At 35.1% G+C, this 16,972-nt stretch overlaps 1 protein-coding gene across 1 annotated transcript; it reads left to right on the top strand.

The window, feature by feature from the left end:
* Positions 1-973: 973 nt before the first annotated feature.
* Positions 974-16,147, top strand: LOC115452293 (multidrug resistance-associated protein 4). The gene is given in 26 exon segments (XM_037444693.1): positions 974-1,366; positions 5,317-5,448; positions 5,692-5,896; positions 6,074-6,299; positions 6,374-6,471; positions 6,602-6,799; positions 6,887-7,013; positions 7,115-7,267; positions 7,797-7,969; positions 8,045-8,209; positions 8,283-8,420; positions 8,498-8,665; positions 8,744-8,854; positions 9,271-9,342; positions 9,344-9,513; positions 9,633-9,682; positions 9,965-10,174; positions 11,768-11,998; positions 12,111-12,217; positions 13,077-13,200; positions 13,316-13,489; positions 13,721-13,848; positions 14,709-14,831; positions 15,217-15,339; positions 15,451-15,611; positions 15,831-16,147. Coding segments are annotated over 26 exon segments (4,047 nt in total). The 5' UTR covers positions 974-1,163; the 3' UTR covers positions 16,108-16,147.
* Positions 16,148-16,972: the final 825 nt, after the last annotated feature.

Here is a 16,972-nt window from a genome sequence, read left to right as displayed (position 1 = left end):
GTTTTATTTAAGATAATATACCTTGCGGGTGGTAATTGATCATAAAATAAATAAACTTGCTGAACTCTTAAGTCCGGTTCCCATCACGAGCGGATTGGAGCGAGCTCATTATTGGCTTCTTTTACTTATAAAATAAATCATTTATGTAATAGCACTACATTAAATCTTTTTATTATTTCGCAACATCAATCAGACGAGTCATTATTTAACTTTAATAGTTTACTTTATTGGTTATCATATACTTACGTATATATAAAAAGAAAATGTATAATTTACACTGCCACATTTTATTTTCCACGATTTTTTAAAATTATGGCATACAAAGAAATGGCGCCAATAAAGTAGTCTATTATATTGTTTTCGATACATTGTCAATATTTAAAGAACTTAATAGGCATATGTATGCCAAATTAAAATAAATAGTTTAGTATAGACCAGAGGTTCCCAAGCATTTTTTTCTAATTATAGACCCCTTTAAAAATGTTGCTTCTTTCGTTAGATCTGTTTTTAGTTTCGCGAAGAAAGTTCAGTATCACTACCACCCAGCTATCGCGGGGGACGTCTGGACAGTTATGTTGGGGTCACCGTGCCTTACGACCCCTATCAATATTATCTGTCTACATTGTTAGGTGAAGTCAAGCCAAAATTTTAGTACTTGTGTCTTCCTTTGCCAACATAGTTAGGTTTTATGCATTGCCTTGTCATAATTTTTTTGACATTCATATTCTTATCTTTTATTAGAATAAATAATGAGTGATTAGATAGCTATGTAGTCTTGGAAATAAAGATGCATTTAAGGATGAAAAAAATATTCCACAGATAGGGACATCAAAATTTACCACTGCTAAAAAAAATTATAAAAAAAACAGGGTCTATACAATAAAAAAATGTTATAAAATGGGTAATCGTACCTTTAAGTTGACAAAACAGCGAGTAATCATATCTTCATAACATAATAATTGTTATCAATCGTGTTGCCAACGATTAGCCACAGAGCTGCGGCGGTTTATACGATATATTCACAATTCAGCACCTTCTGGAGCAGTTCGCCGTGCGATGGCGTTACACGCGCAATGAAATTCAAAAACTGATGTGAATATTATCCTATTTCTTTTGGATCGTTAGTTAATGTAAAGTACTAGTATATATTAAATTAAAACAACATGGAAAACGGAGCTAAAAGTGCTACTAATGAAAAGAAGGCGAAGGAAAGGAAACCACACAATCCGAATATTCTATCCTCTCTATTTATATGGTGGATGTGCCCAGTGTTTATAACCGGTAACAAAAGAGATTTGGAAGAAGATGATCTTATTGTTCCGACAAAGAAATATGAAGCCGAGCAACTTGGAGAATATTTTGAAAGGTACATATTTTATAAAAATGAACTTACATAATGTTTCATAAAACAATACCACTTTGTATATTCATTGTAGGTCCTACCATACTATATTTTAAGAGAACAAAAAAAAATCTAATAATGAACACATATTATAACAATATAATATTAAATGAGTATAATATATATCAGGTTGCATGAAATGTATGAATATTTTTATTTTTTCTTATATTGTTATCCATAATAATAATAATAGAAATAATTATTCAAGTATCAATAATTCAAACTAGCCATTTACCTTCGATAACAATTACTTTTTAAAAACTACTTTACATACATACACACATAACATCACGCATTTATCCCCGAAGGGGTATGCAGAGGCGCAACTAGGGCACCCACTTTTCGCCAAGTATGTTCCGTCCCATGATGTGATAGGGGGCGAGCCTATCGCCATATCGGGCACAAATTCCAGACTCCGGGCTGATACTGAGCCGAAAAACCCAAATATCACTTTGCCCGACCCGGGATTCGAACCCAGGACCTCAGAGCGCTATTGTACCGGACATGCAATACAACTACGCCACCGAGGCAGTCAACTACTTTACATATTGCGCAAAATTGTAATCGTTTAATTGTAATTGAATATAGTTCACGATGTAATGTTAAATTGTAATTACTTAATACATAGTCACACACTTTCAACGCTCGCTTCGTATATTTTAATTTTTCATATATATATGTATGTAAGTGCGCAGTATCAATTGATATCAGCTTATATTAAACGTTATGAAAATATGATAAACACCTCGCGCAATTATATGAAAGGGCGTTCGTATTTGTAACTTATCAGTATCAAATAATATAAAATTAGCAGACATAATTAAAGATATAACTAATAATTATTAGTTAAAATTCTATAGATTAATAATAAAAGGTGGTCGGCCAGTGGTCAAAATTCGCTGATCAAATAAATAGTAAATAGAAGTTTAATCATGCCAAATCTGAGATTCCTCCGTGCACGCAATGTGCTTCAAAAGGGATACATTTTCTCTTCACGTATTAATATATAGATAGATATTAACATTTTTGTCGCTCCTGTAAAACGACACTTCTGTCTTTACACGCCTTTGTTATGAAACCCTCGATTTGCATACACCGCTTTTAATTCCGATAGTATTTTGATTTTACAAAAATTATCTTAAAAATTACAGGCAAAATCCAATTCCGGTGAGACTTTTAAGTACTGTAGGTAAATTAGTATCTAACTTACACACAGTGTATCCTTACTATAGTCATTCCGACAAATGCAAATGCAATGGATCTTCTGCGACGTCAATCCGGCGAAGGTCAATAGTAAAACTATGAATCACAACTATCTCTCGTGTAAACCAATAATTATGTGTTAGCTGATCGCAGAGACGACGCGTGCCTCACTAAGATTTGTTATTTTTCATTCAATTAAAAAAAAAACATTGGTGTCGCCGCACATTTCCTAATAATTATTATTTAATTTGCTGAAGGATGTGAATGAACTTGTTCTTTCTGCTTATCTCATTTACCTATTCAATCGTGTGTCATAAAGGCTGGCTACACACGATCCGATAAAACCTTCGATAGTACCTACGTGATATAACTACATATTTAATAGGTCTCCGAATACCAGAGTCCGTCTAATAACAATCCTCACACAATACTGCTTCATAGCTAAAATGTGTATAGCGGTGGTAGCTACCTAGTCGGCCTCATACATACGTGGCCCCGTAGCACTAATAAACAAATTATTACTAATTCATTGTATCGCGTGCAACCCGCTTAAAACTTCCAATAGTTACATATTGCAAGTAAGAAAATAATATTATAAACTATATGACTAATTAACTACTTGATCCGTGCTGTAAACTAAGGAATTCACCATGGTAGTTGGAGGCGCCACATGTTATTCGTCGCCAAAAGGAGCAGCGGCGGAGGAGAAACTTGATGTAAAACGAAATGGGGGAATTATTGGAACGAGTGTCAACGAACACTGTCTCGGCCGAGTCCTAAGAACCGATGCGTTGCGTCAGGCAATGGCCCCGGCGTTTTGTGAACTATAATTTTGGGGTTCCCTTCGGAGGGGCTAATTCGTTGCCGGCTTTGAGTTGGTAGACGTATGAGGATTCCGGGGTTCAAGAAATGTACGCCTTATCTTGACGATATTGGATCAGGCGGCGCATGCGGTCCTAGCGATGGCATTGCTGTCAATACACGACGCGCACACAACGAGGGATTTAATCACTCCAAAATCACGTCACCAACAGCAAAGCACAAGCGTTTAGTCTAATAAGGAGTTAAATTTGCATTAAGCGAACGTTTTCACTAATTCATGCGGATTTTTGCGTCTTGTCGATAACCAAAAAACGGCTGCGGCGGCGTCACGGTTTTTTATATTATGATTTGCGCTCGACGTTTCAAAGACTTTGCAGCCATTATTGTCACGGGACAGATTGAGGTGTAGGTCATCTGAAAAGTCATCCTTACAATATTTACCTAGTATCTATGTTTATATAAATGAATTTATTGAATCTATTTTAATTAATAATATTCGACTATAATAACATTTGATATGTTTTCTTACAGATGAAAATCACATTCTTATTTTATATTTATTTTTAACCGACGTCAAAAAAATTAGGTAGGAGGTTCTCAATTCGACTGTTATTATTATTTTTCTTTTTTTTATGTTTGTTACCTCAGAATTTTTGACTGGGTGAACCGATTTTGATGATTCCTTTTTTATTCGAAAGCTGGTGCTTTTCGTATGGTCCCATATAAACTACATTGTTGTGGAACCCTTGATTTCGGAGATACATCAGAAAACTATTAAAATGATGTCGTCAACGTATACTGATTTTTACTAACACAAAAAAGGCAAAAAATTAAAAACTTTTTAACAAAAAATTATACCGCCTCCAAAAACCACTAAAAATCAAAAAATAATTTAATATTACCTATATACTGGTTACCAATTTTGGAGTGGGTGTCTATTATACATGAAAGATTAGTCATTAAAACTGTTTAAAAAGTTTAACTACTGCTTAACTAGTTAAGCTAGATAAATACATTAACAAATGTACAAAAACAATGTTTAATTAATAATCCCACCACGTACCCACTTTTGCTCTCGACAACACTTACAATATGAATATCTGCTTCATTTGTCAACCAATTTTAATGCTGATTTCACCAAAGAATTTCTTTTTCATATTATTTACTGTTACATATAATATAATAAACTAAAACAAACATAGGAATTGTCGAAAAAACGATACAGCCAATCAATCACAACAAATTGATATTGCATTATCTACCTACATTTAACAAATATACATCTCTTTTTTCTTAATTTAAAAAAAATCTAGTAGCAGTGCTATCTACGCAGAATGAGCTCATAGTGTCTTGAAGTTTGGGATGCGGAATAGCGGCGATAACCTAGTTGGGTGTGGAACGAACTGCAAAGACGAATGGCCGCAGGTTCAGAACCCAAAAGCACACACCTCTGAGTTTTCAAAATATATGTAAATATTCTTTGCGAATCATTGCTTACTTTAATGGTGAAGGAAAACATCGTGGCAAAACCTGCATACCTGAGAAGTTTTCCATTATAATTTCGAAGGTATGTGAAGACTACCGACCCGCACTAGGCCAGGGTAGTAAATTGAAGCCTAAACCCTCTCAGTAGTAGGGGAGGCCCGTGCCGAATAGATGGGACAGTATATAGGCCTGATATTATTTTTATTAGATTTGTTTCGATGTCTAATATTCGCATAAATATAAAAAATCATTAGATGTATCTTTGATTTCATATTTAAACTCCTTATATTATTCTGAAGGCGTCACCGTCGCTCGTTGCTGTGGATTTCTGAACTCTGCGGCTTCACCCATAGTCAAAATTACTGTCTATCTAAATTGATTAATTTCAATTATAATTGTTGCAGATATTGGTTTGAAGAATGTGAACGTGCAACAAAAGAAAACAGAAAGCCATCATTATGGAAAGCGATGCGACGGGCGTACTTGTTGGCTTACATGCCTGGAGCTTTTTTCGTAGTAACCGGGGCTGTCTGTCGGTTTGTAATTCTTTTGTTCATAACTAAACCATCCTAAATTAACACTATACTGTGTATTTGTGGTCTTAAATAAATCTGGATTTTCACCTCATCAACAAATAAAACAATGGAAACTAGATATTTAAATAGAAAGATAAAATGTTGTACTGGTTAAGAAATTCTTAGTAAAAGTCCAAAAGATAAATTACTTAAATACGAAAAATTATATGACATAATTTATAACAATATGTTTGTGTTTTACAGAACAGTGCAACCTATGCTATTTGCCGAACTCCTATCTTACTGGTCAGTTGATAGCAACATGACTCGGTACGATGCAGGTTTCTATGCGCTAGCTATGTTGGGACTTAATTTCGTCGCCTTGATGTGCCAACACCACAATTCGTTATTCGTGGCGCGATTTGGAATGAGAATCAAAGTTGCAACGTCCTCAGTCATCTTCAGAAAAGTAAGTATCGTAGACTGTATCATGTTTGTGGAAATCGTAATCTGTATTAATTAATATTTTAATGTTGAGTAAGCGTTGGATCATGTATGAATGCAATATTCTGGGTACATCGATGTCGTTTCTCGTATGCTGTATAGATGCACTGCCTTTATTACATGTAATTTATTCTTCTTGTAGTTGTTGCGAATGAGTCAAGTAGCTTCAGGAGACATCGCCGGTGGCAAACTAGTCAATTTGCTTTCAAATGACGTTGCAAGATTTGACTACGCTTTCATGTTTCTACACAATCTCTGGGTGATTCCTATACAAGCAGCTGTTGTCCTTTATTTCTTATACGTCGCCGCAGGCTATGCTCCATTCATCGGATTATTTTCCGTTGTGTTCATGATTCTTCCTGTACAAGGTATTTTAATATTTCTTATAATTATTTTTTGCAAGTCTCTGAGGAATTCAATTAATTTTGGTTTTATTTTACAGCTGCATTAACAAAATTGACGGCTACTATTAGGCGAGACGTGGCACAAAAAACTGATCGAAGAATCAAATTGATGAGCGAAATCATAAACGGTATTCAGGTAAATATTACACTAGAGTCATTAAACATAAGCAAATGATTAAATAACACAATATACAATGTAACGTTTCTATTTTGATAAAAGTTATGATTGTAACATATATAATAGCACACAAATTTATATGTTCTAGGTCATAAAAATGTACGCTTGGGAAAAACCTTTCCAATTAGTTGTGAAGGCAGCACGGGCGTTAGAAATGCGGGCCTTGAGAAAATCCATCTTCGTCCGGAGTGTATTCCTTGGATTTATGCTGTTCACAGAACGCACCACACTGTTCGTCACAACGCTAACCCTTGTGCTCACCGGCAATATAATCACTGCAACATTGGTAAGTTTTCCAAGATATGCCATTGTGTTATGTAAATTCGTAATCATTTAAGTAATGCTAGTAATTATATATTTATGTTTTTTGCAGATATATCCCATACAACAATATTTTAGTATAATTCAATTAAACATAACCATGATTTTGCCGTTAGCTATTGCTAGTTTTTCTGAAATGTTGGTGTCATTAGAACGTGTTCAAGGATTCCTTGAAATGGGTAAGTTCTTTTATTTATTAACTTCATAAAATATTTGCGCATTTTTTTCAATAGTTTTTTGTGAATATTCCATTCCATACATACATATTCATGATTTTCAGAGGAGAGAGAAGACTTGGCCCGCATGCCAATATCTAATGGTATTATAAATAGAGTAACTTTTAATTCCAAAGAGTATAAAAATAATGAAACCGATTTAGTAATGCCACAAAGTTACTCCAAAAAAGACAACTTTACGAGAACACAGTCAATCGGTAAGTAACTTTATTTAAATCTCAGTATATGAACTAATTTTAATAATTATTATTCTGAACTCTAGATATTCCATTACATAGCATTAGTGACGTTTGGTTTGAACAATTAAATGGGATTACTTAGAAGTTTGAGAAAATGCAATCAATACTCTTGTGTGCATATTTGTAAATAGGGTAGTTAACTACTTTTTTTAAATATACTTATCAAAAATATATGTCTTGCAAAGTTCACGCAACAATAAATTTTATAAGGCTTTGAAATTTGGTGAAAAGGTTTGGAAACGTTAATGACTGTCACCGGCCATGACGCTGCGTGCCTTAGAAATAGATAGCGCGATAATTCCACCACGCCGTCAGTTTTGCTCACAACTACATTTCAAGCCTTTAATTTTTAACCAATATCAATGTTGATTTCATAAAAGAAATTCTTTTTCATATTTTTTTTGTTACACATAAAATAACGTAGAAAATTAACACAGGTTACTATCCTATTACTTAAACCAGCAATTATTTCCTTTTTTCATTTTAGAACAAAATCAGCGCAGAGAGTCTCTCGCTGGCCAGTATGCTATAGAATTGAATAGAATTAGCGCGTCGTGGACAACTTCTACGGACCCTGCTGATTTAACACTCAGAAACATAAGTTTACGATTAGGCGCAGGTAAACTCTGTGCCATCATTGGACCTGTCGGTTCTGGCAAAGTAAGAAAATAACACACACTCTTTTGTAATATTGTTGAATTGGCATAATTTTATCATTTTTTTTTTCATTTTTAGTCGTCTATTCTTCAAGCTATCCTTAAAGAATTGCCTCTTTGTGAAGGAAATGTGAATATCAAAGGACGGATTTCGTACGCCTGTCAAGAATCTTGGCTTTTCCCAGACACTGTGCGAGAAAATATTTTGTTTGGTCTGCCTTATGATGTCCGAAAGTATCAGGAGGTGAATAAATAATATACTGCAATAAGAATGTAAATTATTTCATTTTTTTTTTTTTTATCTTTTACTTTTTCAGGTATGCAAAACCTGTTGTTTATTGCCAGATTTTAAGCAATTTCCATATGGCGATCTTTCTTTAGTCGGCGAACGCGGAGTTTCATTGTCAGGCGGACAAAGAGCTAGAATCAATCTAGCTAGGGCTATTTACCGGGAAGTGAGTTAAAAAAATTATATTGGTTTTGTAGCCTACATAATAAAGAGCGATTTATAATATGAGAATTATAATTGCAGGCTGATATTTACTTACTAGATGATCCTTTGTCTGCTGTGGACGCAAATGTGGGAAGGCAGTTATTTGACGGATGTATAAGAGGCTATTTAAAGGATCGTACGTGCATTCTTGTTACTCACCAGATTCATTATGTGAAAGCTGCCGACGTCATTGTTGTGTTGAATGATGTATGTGTTATCATATATTGTATAGTAGATATAGATAACAAATGAACAAAATGTTTAATCACTTCCACTTTTTTATAGGGAAGAATAGAAAATATTGGAACGTACGATGAACTAATTGAGTCTGGGAAAGAGTTTTCTAAACTGTTATCAAATCAGGACAGTGATAAGGATGATAATGATGCCAGCGGGGTAAGATACAGTTTTATTAACAATTTATTATAACAAATTTTCAACATCGTAATTTAGATTTTGTTGTGATATTGATAGGCTGTAAATACAATGTAAATTACATTTTACCGTAATTACGCACATTTTGAATATTATGTAGTTCTTTGCGGGAAAAGCACACTGATGCGTTAATCAGTTCTATTATCATCTGTTATTTTGGTTATGGTATATTGTTGCTGTTTAATCTAACCTCTTGTACTATAAGTTTTAAGACATCGCGACATTTTAGTGCATAGATTATGTTTTTGAGGATTGATTCGTTCCAGATAATTATTAATGAAAGTTTGTTGTTTTAACAAATGCGCAACAAAATTTTAACTGCTATTATTTTGGCTAATAATAAAAACTAAGCTCGAGTATGGATCTTTCCACTTTAGGGTAAAAGACCATCAATACATCGAGGCATATCGAAGATCTCAACAAAGAGTGGAGATACACCGGAAGATGAAAAAAGCGCAGGTTTTAACGTCAGAAGAAAGGGCCAAAGGAAACCTAAAATGGGAAGTGTTGTACAAATACCTGACATCCGTAGGCTCCTGGTTCATAGTGTTCTTGGCTTTCCTGACGTTGTTGATAACACAAGCTTCTGCAACCATGGCTGACTACTGGCTTAGTTATTGGTAAGACAGTATAGTAGATATTTTTGAACGGTCAAAGAAATGTCACAATTACTTATCCTATTTTCCTAATGTGAAATCGTAGCGTTACAATTAATTATTCAATCTTACAATACTTTTAGGACCAACCAGGTGGATCAATACGAGCAATCTTTAGGTGGAGAGGAGCCTGGTATGTTTTTTTTATATAATATTTGCATATATTTAATACCACAGTAGCAGAGTATTAGCATATAGCTTCCCGGTTCTAGTGGCACATTTAACATGGTGTATACTGGGAGATGCAAGATAATATAAATTTCATAAGTTTTCTAAGATTATAATTAAAATTTCTAAGGAGTTTTTATAGGAGCTATAACATTTTAATTTTAAACTCATATCCAAAATTTACTCCAACCAATGATGTTCTTAGTATTTTTTTTACACGGTTACTAAACGACTTTGTATTTTCCAGATTCGAGTTTGGGTATTGTAATGGGATCTCTAACTACTGGCCAATATCTAATTGTGTATGGAAGTGTGATATTAGGCCTTATTGTTATATCGCATGTTAGAATTATAAATTTCGTAATAATGACAATGAGAGCTTCGGAAAACCTTCATAACACGGTATACAAGAAACTAATTATATCAGTTATGAGATTTTTCGACACCAATCCTTCTGGTGAGTAATCTTTTTATTTTAATTAATATAATTATTATTATAGCTTTTAGGGGAATTCAGAGCCAGATTAAATAATAGCTCGTAGTATTGCACTTTTTTGTCGTGAGGATAAACGCTTTCTCGCTACCACCGCTAGAGGAATGAGTGGAGCGGTTATGTTGTTTTCATCGATCTTACGATCCAACTTCGGAACTCGGGAGTAGGGCATCATTCGAACAAGCATTGGGGCGAGACCATAAAATTATGCTCACTTTACACTAGTAAACCAACCAAAACCCGCAGTGACCTTTGGCGCGTATGGGACGGCCCCTAGATATTCTGTTGCACTACGATAGCTGCGCGGAACCTTCCATAGAGACTAAAAGGAATCCTTGACCTCCGAAGGACTCTTGACGTTTATACCGTGAGACAAGCTACATGCATTGCTCACCCTGTGATACTCTTAAGGCCCCAGTTAGTCGACTCTTGCGACAGGTGGTAGATACCGTGGCGGATTTTTTTAGACACCTTCGGTCCACAGGACATTACTAATATTGGCCTTTTTTTAATTTTCGCCGAGAATGTGCCTTATGACTACCGACCAGCCTCCGTAGGGGGGCTACTGGGCGGTTATGTTGGGGTCACCGTGCCTTACGACGCGGATTTGAGTCGACCTTTGGGCGACCGCCGCGCCGGGCCAAGTCCCTAACCTTACTTATATTACTAATAGTTCCCTGGCGCAACTCACAAGTAACAAGACGTCACAAGTCAATACGCGCACGCAGGGCACCTGCCCATCAAAGTGACGACACTGAAATTTATCTATATCAATGTACAAAATGCATGTGTCATTTCGACGTCACGTGGTGGCGATATCTGTCAAAAGATAATAACTTCCGTGTCATATTTTTATTTTGTAAAACTTTAATTATGTACATTTAGTAATCATACAACGCTTGTGGAGTTTATGTTGTTTTTAAAATGAATTAAGAATGTTTCTAAGAATCAAGTGTGCCTTCTTTAAAAAAAATAAATATCGCTTAAAGTTCAAAGTATATATAAACAGAATACAAAACCAGAAATCTTCCTTTTGGGGTCGTTTATAAAGATTACATGCGTAAAATGGAGGTTCACAAATACACGGTTTTAGAATTGTTAAAGCAGTCCAACGTAATATCCAATTACGCAATAAAGGTTAGGTTTCTGCAACATAGCTTCGCTAAGGGAATAAAGCCTCATGTAGAAGGATCAATTAAGCGAAGCAAGTCTTGTCGTCTTTGAAATTATACGAGTCTTAAAACACAAACCTTAAAAACGATTATTGCTAACAATAATTGCACCTTCTAAATTAGGTTTAATATTATCATTATTCGGTTCACATAAAAAAAATATTTGCTACTTAACAAGTTTCAATATTCAGATATTTGTAGTCAAAATAGCTTTATTTTTACTTTCCATAGTTAATAGTTTTTGTATTTATGTTTTATCAACACGATATATTTTATTTGAGTTATTTAGACACTTTTAAAAACACCCAAAGTATAAAAAAGTAATTACCCATGCTCTCGGTGCGATTTCCTACATCGATGTATTGATTGTAATATTGTTTTCTAGGTCGAGTGTTGAATCGATTCTCCAAAGATTTCGGCGCTATGGACGAGTTCCTGCCGCGTAGCATTTTGGAAACAGTACAAATGTATTTGTCAATGACAAGTATTCTTGTTTTGAATGCCATTGCTTTACCCTGGACGCTAATACCCACCGTCATATTAATCATTATATTTGTTTTTTTATTAAAATGGTACCTGAATGCTGCACAAGCTGTGAAAAGATTAGAAGGAACAAGTAAGTAATTACATTATTGGTCATCAAGTTACCTATAGGCACGTATTATATGCCACACTTCAAAAACCCATTATGGCAATAAACAAATTAGTATTTTTTTTCTGTTAAACAGCAAAAAGTCCTGTGTTTGGTATGATTAATTCAACATTATCGGGACTATCAACAATAAGAAGTTCAAACTCTCAAAACAGACTCCTCAATATGTTTGATAATGCACAGGTGAGGTTGCTACTTATTAGATTCTACAGGTACTGTTACATATGCTCATTAAATGTCATGCTTATTAGCATGCTTAAAAAAGAGCGCGCTCTTTAATATGACACATTTGCTTTTGTTTAGCATGCTATTTTCAAGCTAAAGACGTGCTCAAAGCAAACAATTGAACACGCATGCTGTTTAAGCGCGGGCTAGAAGTTTCGGTGTCGACGTTCTATCGAATTCTCTGCCAGTGTTCCAGTAAAAATAGAAAACCAAATGGCCCTCACCAGAGAATCGAATGAAGTCATCATTTTGGTTACAATACAATTTCTTGCAATATTGTTTTTGTATTGCGGTGATCGCAGATTTCACAGACATTCATTGATCCGATATAAAATGACAAATTTGAACGTCTTTTCATCGCCCCAACGAGACATTTTGGCGCGAAATTCTGCACGCGCACCTGCTGCGGCGACTGATCGATACTTACTAGCATGCTCAATAAGCAAACCTGTTCAGACGCGCTAAAAGCAAGCTCCCTTCCACCCGCGCGGCAGGTAGCATGCCCAAAAATCGCACGACCGTCGATCTTTGAGCAAACTTGAAATAAACATGCTCATGATTAGCAATCTTTCGGCACACATGCTATTAAGTAGCAACTGCTCATTAATGGCATGTTTTCATGCTAGTAATGAGCATGTGTAACAGTACCTTAACGCTTGCAGTTTTATGCTCACGCTTCTTTTCATTTAATGTGTCATCTCCATATTCAGAAGAACGGTGGCCTTGTTAAGATAACTTATATTTGCCAATCAGTGTTGTATTATTAATCTGATCGGGGAAAAAATCCCTTAAGTAATTTAAGTATTTTTAATTTCAGAACCTCCATACGAGTGCATTTTATACTTTTGTAGGTGGTTCAAGTGGGTTTGGTTTGTATTTGGACGCGCTTTGCCTCGTGTACCTCGGCATTATATTCGCTATCTTCCTTGTCATTGACTTTAGTAAGTATTTCGTATTGTTATCGCATGTATTTGAATTACCAGTTGTAGACATAAAACGCATAATAATTTCAATATAATCCTCACTAACAAACATGAATAATTGCACATTTTCCAGGTACCATTATACCTGTGGGCAGCGTGGGGTTAGCCGTAAGTCAATCGATGATTCTAACAATGATGCTCCAATTGGCGGCTCGCTTCACTGCCGACTTTTTGGGACAAATGACCGCTGTTGAGAGAGTGTTGGAATACACTCATTTACCTACGGAAGACAATATGGATGACGGTCGTAAGTTATATATCATTTTGTATTTTATTTCCTATGAGAATTTTCATGGTAAATATATAATATGCCTATTTTGTGTAAAGTCTAATAACACGCATTTGATCACTGTAATGAAGCAGTCTCAGCAGTGAGTGATATCCCTAGACATTTACTTTGAACTCGCTACTTTTCGTCCGTCGCGTTGTTGCAAGTAGTCACATAGGTTTATTATCGTACTTTAAATTTCATTTACAGCTATCAAGCCTGCTGAAAATTGGCCTCCAAAAGGAAAAATTGAGTTTAGAAATGTGTTCTTAAACTACGGACCTGAAGATCCTCCCGTTTTGAAAAATTTAAACTTTGAAATCCAGGAAGGTTGGAAGGTTGGTAATCGAATTAAACACATGCACCAACCTTACTGCTAATCTAGACAACATTTCTTTAGTTTATAACAAATTCACTAGGTACTAGGTTAGATGAAACTGATGGTACGGGTGCTCCGTTTAAGTGTGTACTGTCTAGTGTGTAAGGCAAATCGTACAATTATTTACTTGTAAAACTGCCTTGACGGTTTACCATCACTATTTGCTTAAAGTGTACAGACTATAGTTTATAAAATAACATTAAAAAACAGTTTAAAAATTATTAATTGCATACTACAACTTTTCTTATAACAACAAAATTAAAAAACATTGAAGTTACCTGCCGGTGTTCAAATAAAGTATTTTAAAATATAGAAACTAGGGTAGTACGTGGGGCTGTTATTGTGTCGTGGTAATCGAGAAGGCAGTAAGTCTAAGGCAGCCAATTTTTTTCATACAGCTACGTAAATTATAAATGCATTTTTTTGTTTGATAAGCGACAATAAGAATGATAAGATAATCCAGTTAACCATGTAATAGAATAGAATCGCCTTTTCTGACTTACTGCCCTCACGATTACCACGGCAGTATTCTTAGTGCCATAAGTGTGAGAATGAGAAGAGTAAGAAAATAATGTAGACTAACAAGCGTTGATCTGGTATAATATCGTTTATTAACTTAAAAAATATTTATAGCAACAAATGGAATCATGTACAATACGGCAGTAACATTATGTATAATAATATACGAACTGGATAAACATATTAAAATACTTCACGTGTTTTACTCAATCAGTAACGAAGTGAAAATGGGGATAATTTTCGTAGATGATAAATGTCTGTGTATGCAAATAGTCGTTGAGGTATAATTTATACTTTCAGGTGGGTGTTGTAGGAAGAACCGGTGCTGGAAAATCTTCGTTAATATCAGCGCTATTCAGATTGTATAATATTCAAGGATCAATCACAATAGACGGACTCGATACTGACGGCATTGCTAAAGCGGTAAATTATAATATTAACAATTCATGTATCATTAGTAATAAACTAGAAGTAAATAAATAAAGATATATGTATAATTAAGATAAATAGAAATAAGTATAGGTAAATATAATATAGATAAATAAGATAACTAATATAAGACATACAGATAGAAATAAGGAATAAATGTAAGAGAAAAGAATAAAAAAAAAAGAAATAAGATAAAACAAAAGATGAGAAAACATAGAAAAATAGAAAATAAAAGAAAAAAAGATAAATAATATAAATATATAAAGAAAATCCCTTGTCCTGGATAGGGGGACCAGAGAAAAAAAATAAAAAAATATTAACAATTCTAAATAAGTTTTCATTTACCTCACTTGTGACTAAAACTAAATTTTACAAACAGCGGCTGCGGTCGAAGATATCCATCATCCCTCAAGAGCCGGTGCTGTTCTCGGCTACTCTGCGATACAATTTGGATCCGTTTAACAGCTACAGTGATGACGAAATTTGGCGGGCTTTGGAACAGGTATAAATAATAAGTTCCCATTAAATGTACCTACGCAGGAAATAATATCGACTGCATTTCGTGGAGAGGCTATGAAAATGAATAGGTTGTTAAACTTACTTATTTATCTAGGTTGAACTTAAAGAAGTGGTACCCGCACTAGATTACAAAGTTACCGAAGGAGGCAGTAATTTCTCCATGGGACAGCGTCAGTTGGTGTGTCTGGCTCGGGCGATACTGCGGTCGAATAAGATCCTTGTGATGGATGAAGCTACTGCTAATGTTGATCCTCAGTAAGTAATGTTATATGTTCATTTATAATGTTAATAATAATTCGGGTGTTTATGAGCAACAGTGATCACATGCCGACAAAAGGCCCACAAGCTCGTTTACCCTCTTTTATATAGATCTGTTAATGGTACCTAATATAAAACCACATAAACTAAAATATGGTACCACAATAAACTAAAATAAATCTTATTACTTTAAAACCAATTGCTGTTCTCTTCTAGAACGGACACGCTAATTCAGAAGACGATACGTCGCCAATTCGCGACGTGCACAGTGATCACGATCGCGCATCGACTGAACACAATCATGGACTCGGACCGCGTGCTGGTCATGGACAAGGGAACCGTTGTGGAGTTCGATCACCCTCACATTCTACTCAGTGACCCCAACAGCAAGTTTAGCTCGATGGTACGCGAGACTGGGGAAAGCATGACTAGAGTACTCAAAGATGTTGCCAAAAATAAATATTTAAGCGATTATCCTGATGCGGAAAAATAAGTTAATGTGATAATGTGATAATTAAAATATTTAAGGTGAATTTTTTTTTTTCATTTTATAATGTCCCTTATTGAGCACGGGGCTTTAAAGCTACGGAGACTTTAAGCCGTAATGCATTATATACCTAAAAAAAACATCTATTCTTGAATTGTGCGCGTATTATAAGTTTTTCAGCGTTGAATAAGAAGCGCGTGTAAGATATAACTAGCTAGTTGCCCTACAAAACGGTTATATTCAACTTACACCGACACGCTCCGTGTTTACCAATTAATAATTGAGGACACGGGCGCAAGAACAATGATTCAAGAATGCGTCGTTGGAGTTGTCTTGTCTTAAAAGAAAATATATTTTATGTTCTTTAATCGTTTGTTTAGAGTCCTCAGGGGATATGATCATATCCCCTGAGGACTCTATGCCTAAGGAAATAAACAAGAGAATAGCCTGCGGATGGAAGAAATACTGGGCCCTAAAAGAAATAATGAAGAACAAAGACTTTGGTATGAACATCAAAAGAAAGACCTTCAATATTTGCATTCTCCCATGCATGACTTACGGTTGTGAAACATGGGCACTAACCAACAAACTCAGCCAAAAACTAGCTAAGACACAAAGAGCAATGGAGAGAAGCATGTTGGGAGTTAGACTTAAGGACAAAATCAGTAACCTAGAAATAAGGACTAAAACCAAAGTCACAGATATAGTAGCCCGTATTGAACACCTGAAGTGGTCATGGGCAGGACATATGTTGCGCTGCAAACAAAACAAATGGAGCAAGCAAGTAACTCTGTGGTACCCAATGGAAGACACAAGAAAGCATGGACGCCCGAGAGCAAGATGGAGAGACGACATTCGCCTGACCTTGGGA

This window comes from Manduca sexta, chromosome 28 (genome assembly GCF_014839805.1).
Source record: "Manduca sexta isolate Smith_Timp_Sample1 chromosome 28, JHU_Msex_v1.0, whole genome shotgun sequence".
Lineage (NCBI taxonomy): Eukaryota > Metazoa > Arthropoda > Insecta > Lepidoptera > Sphingidae > Manduca > Manduca sexta.
The sequence above is the reverse complement of the archived record's forward strand: the minus strand, read 5'-3'. Positions and strand labels throughout refer to the sequence as shown.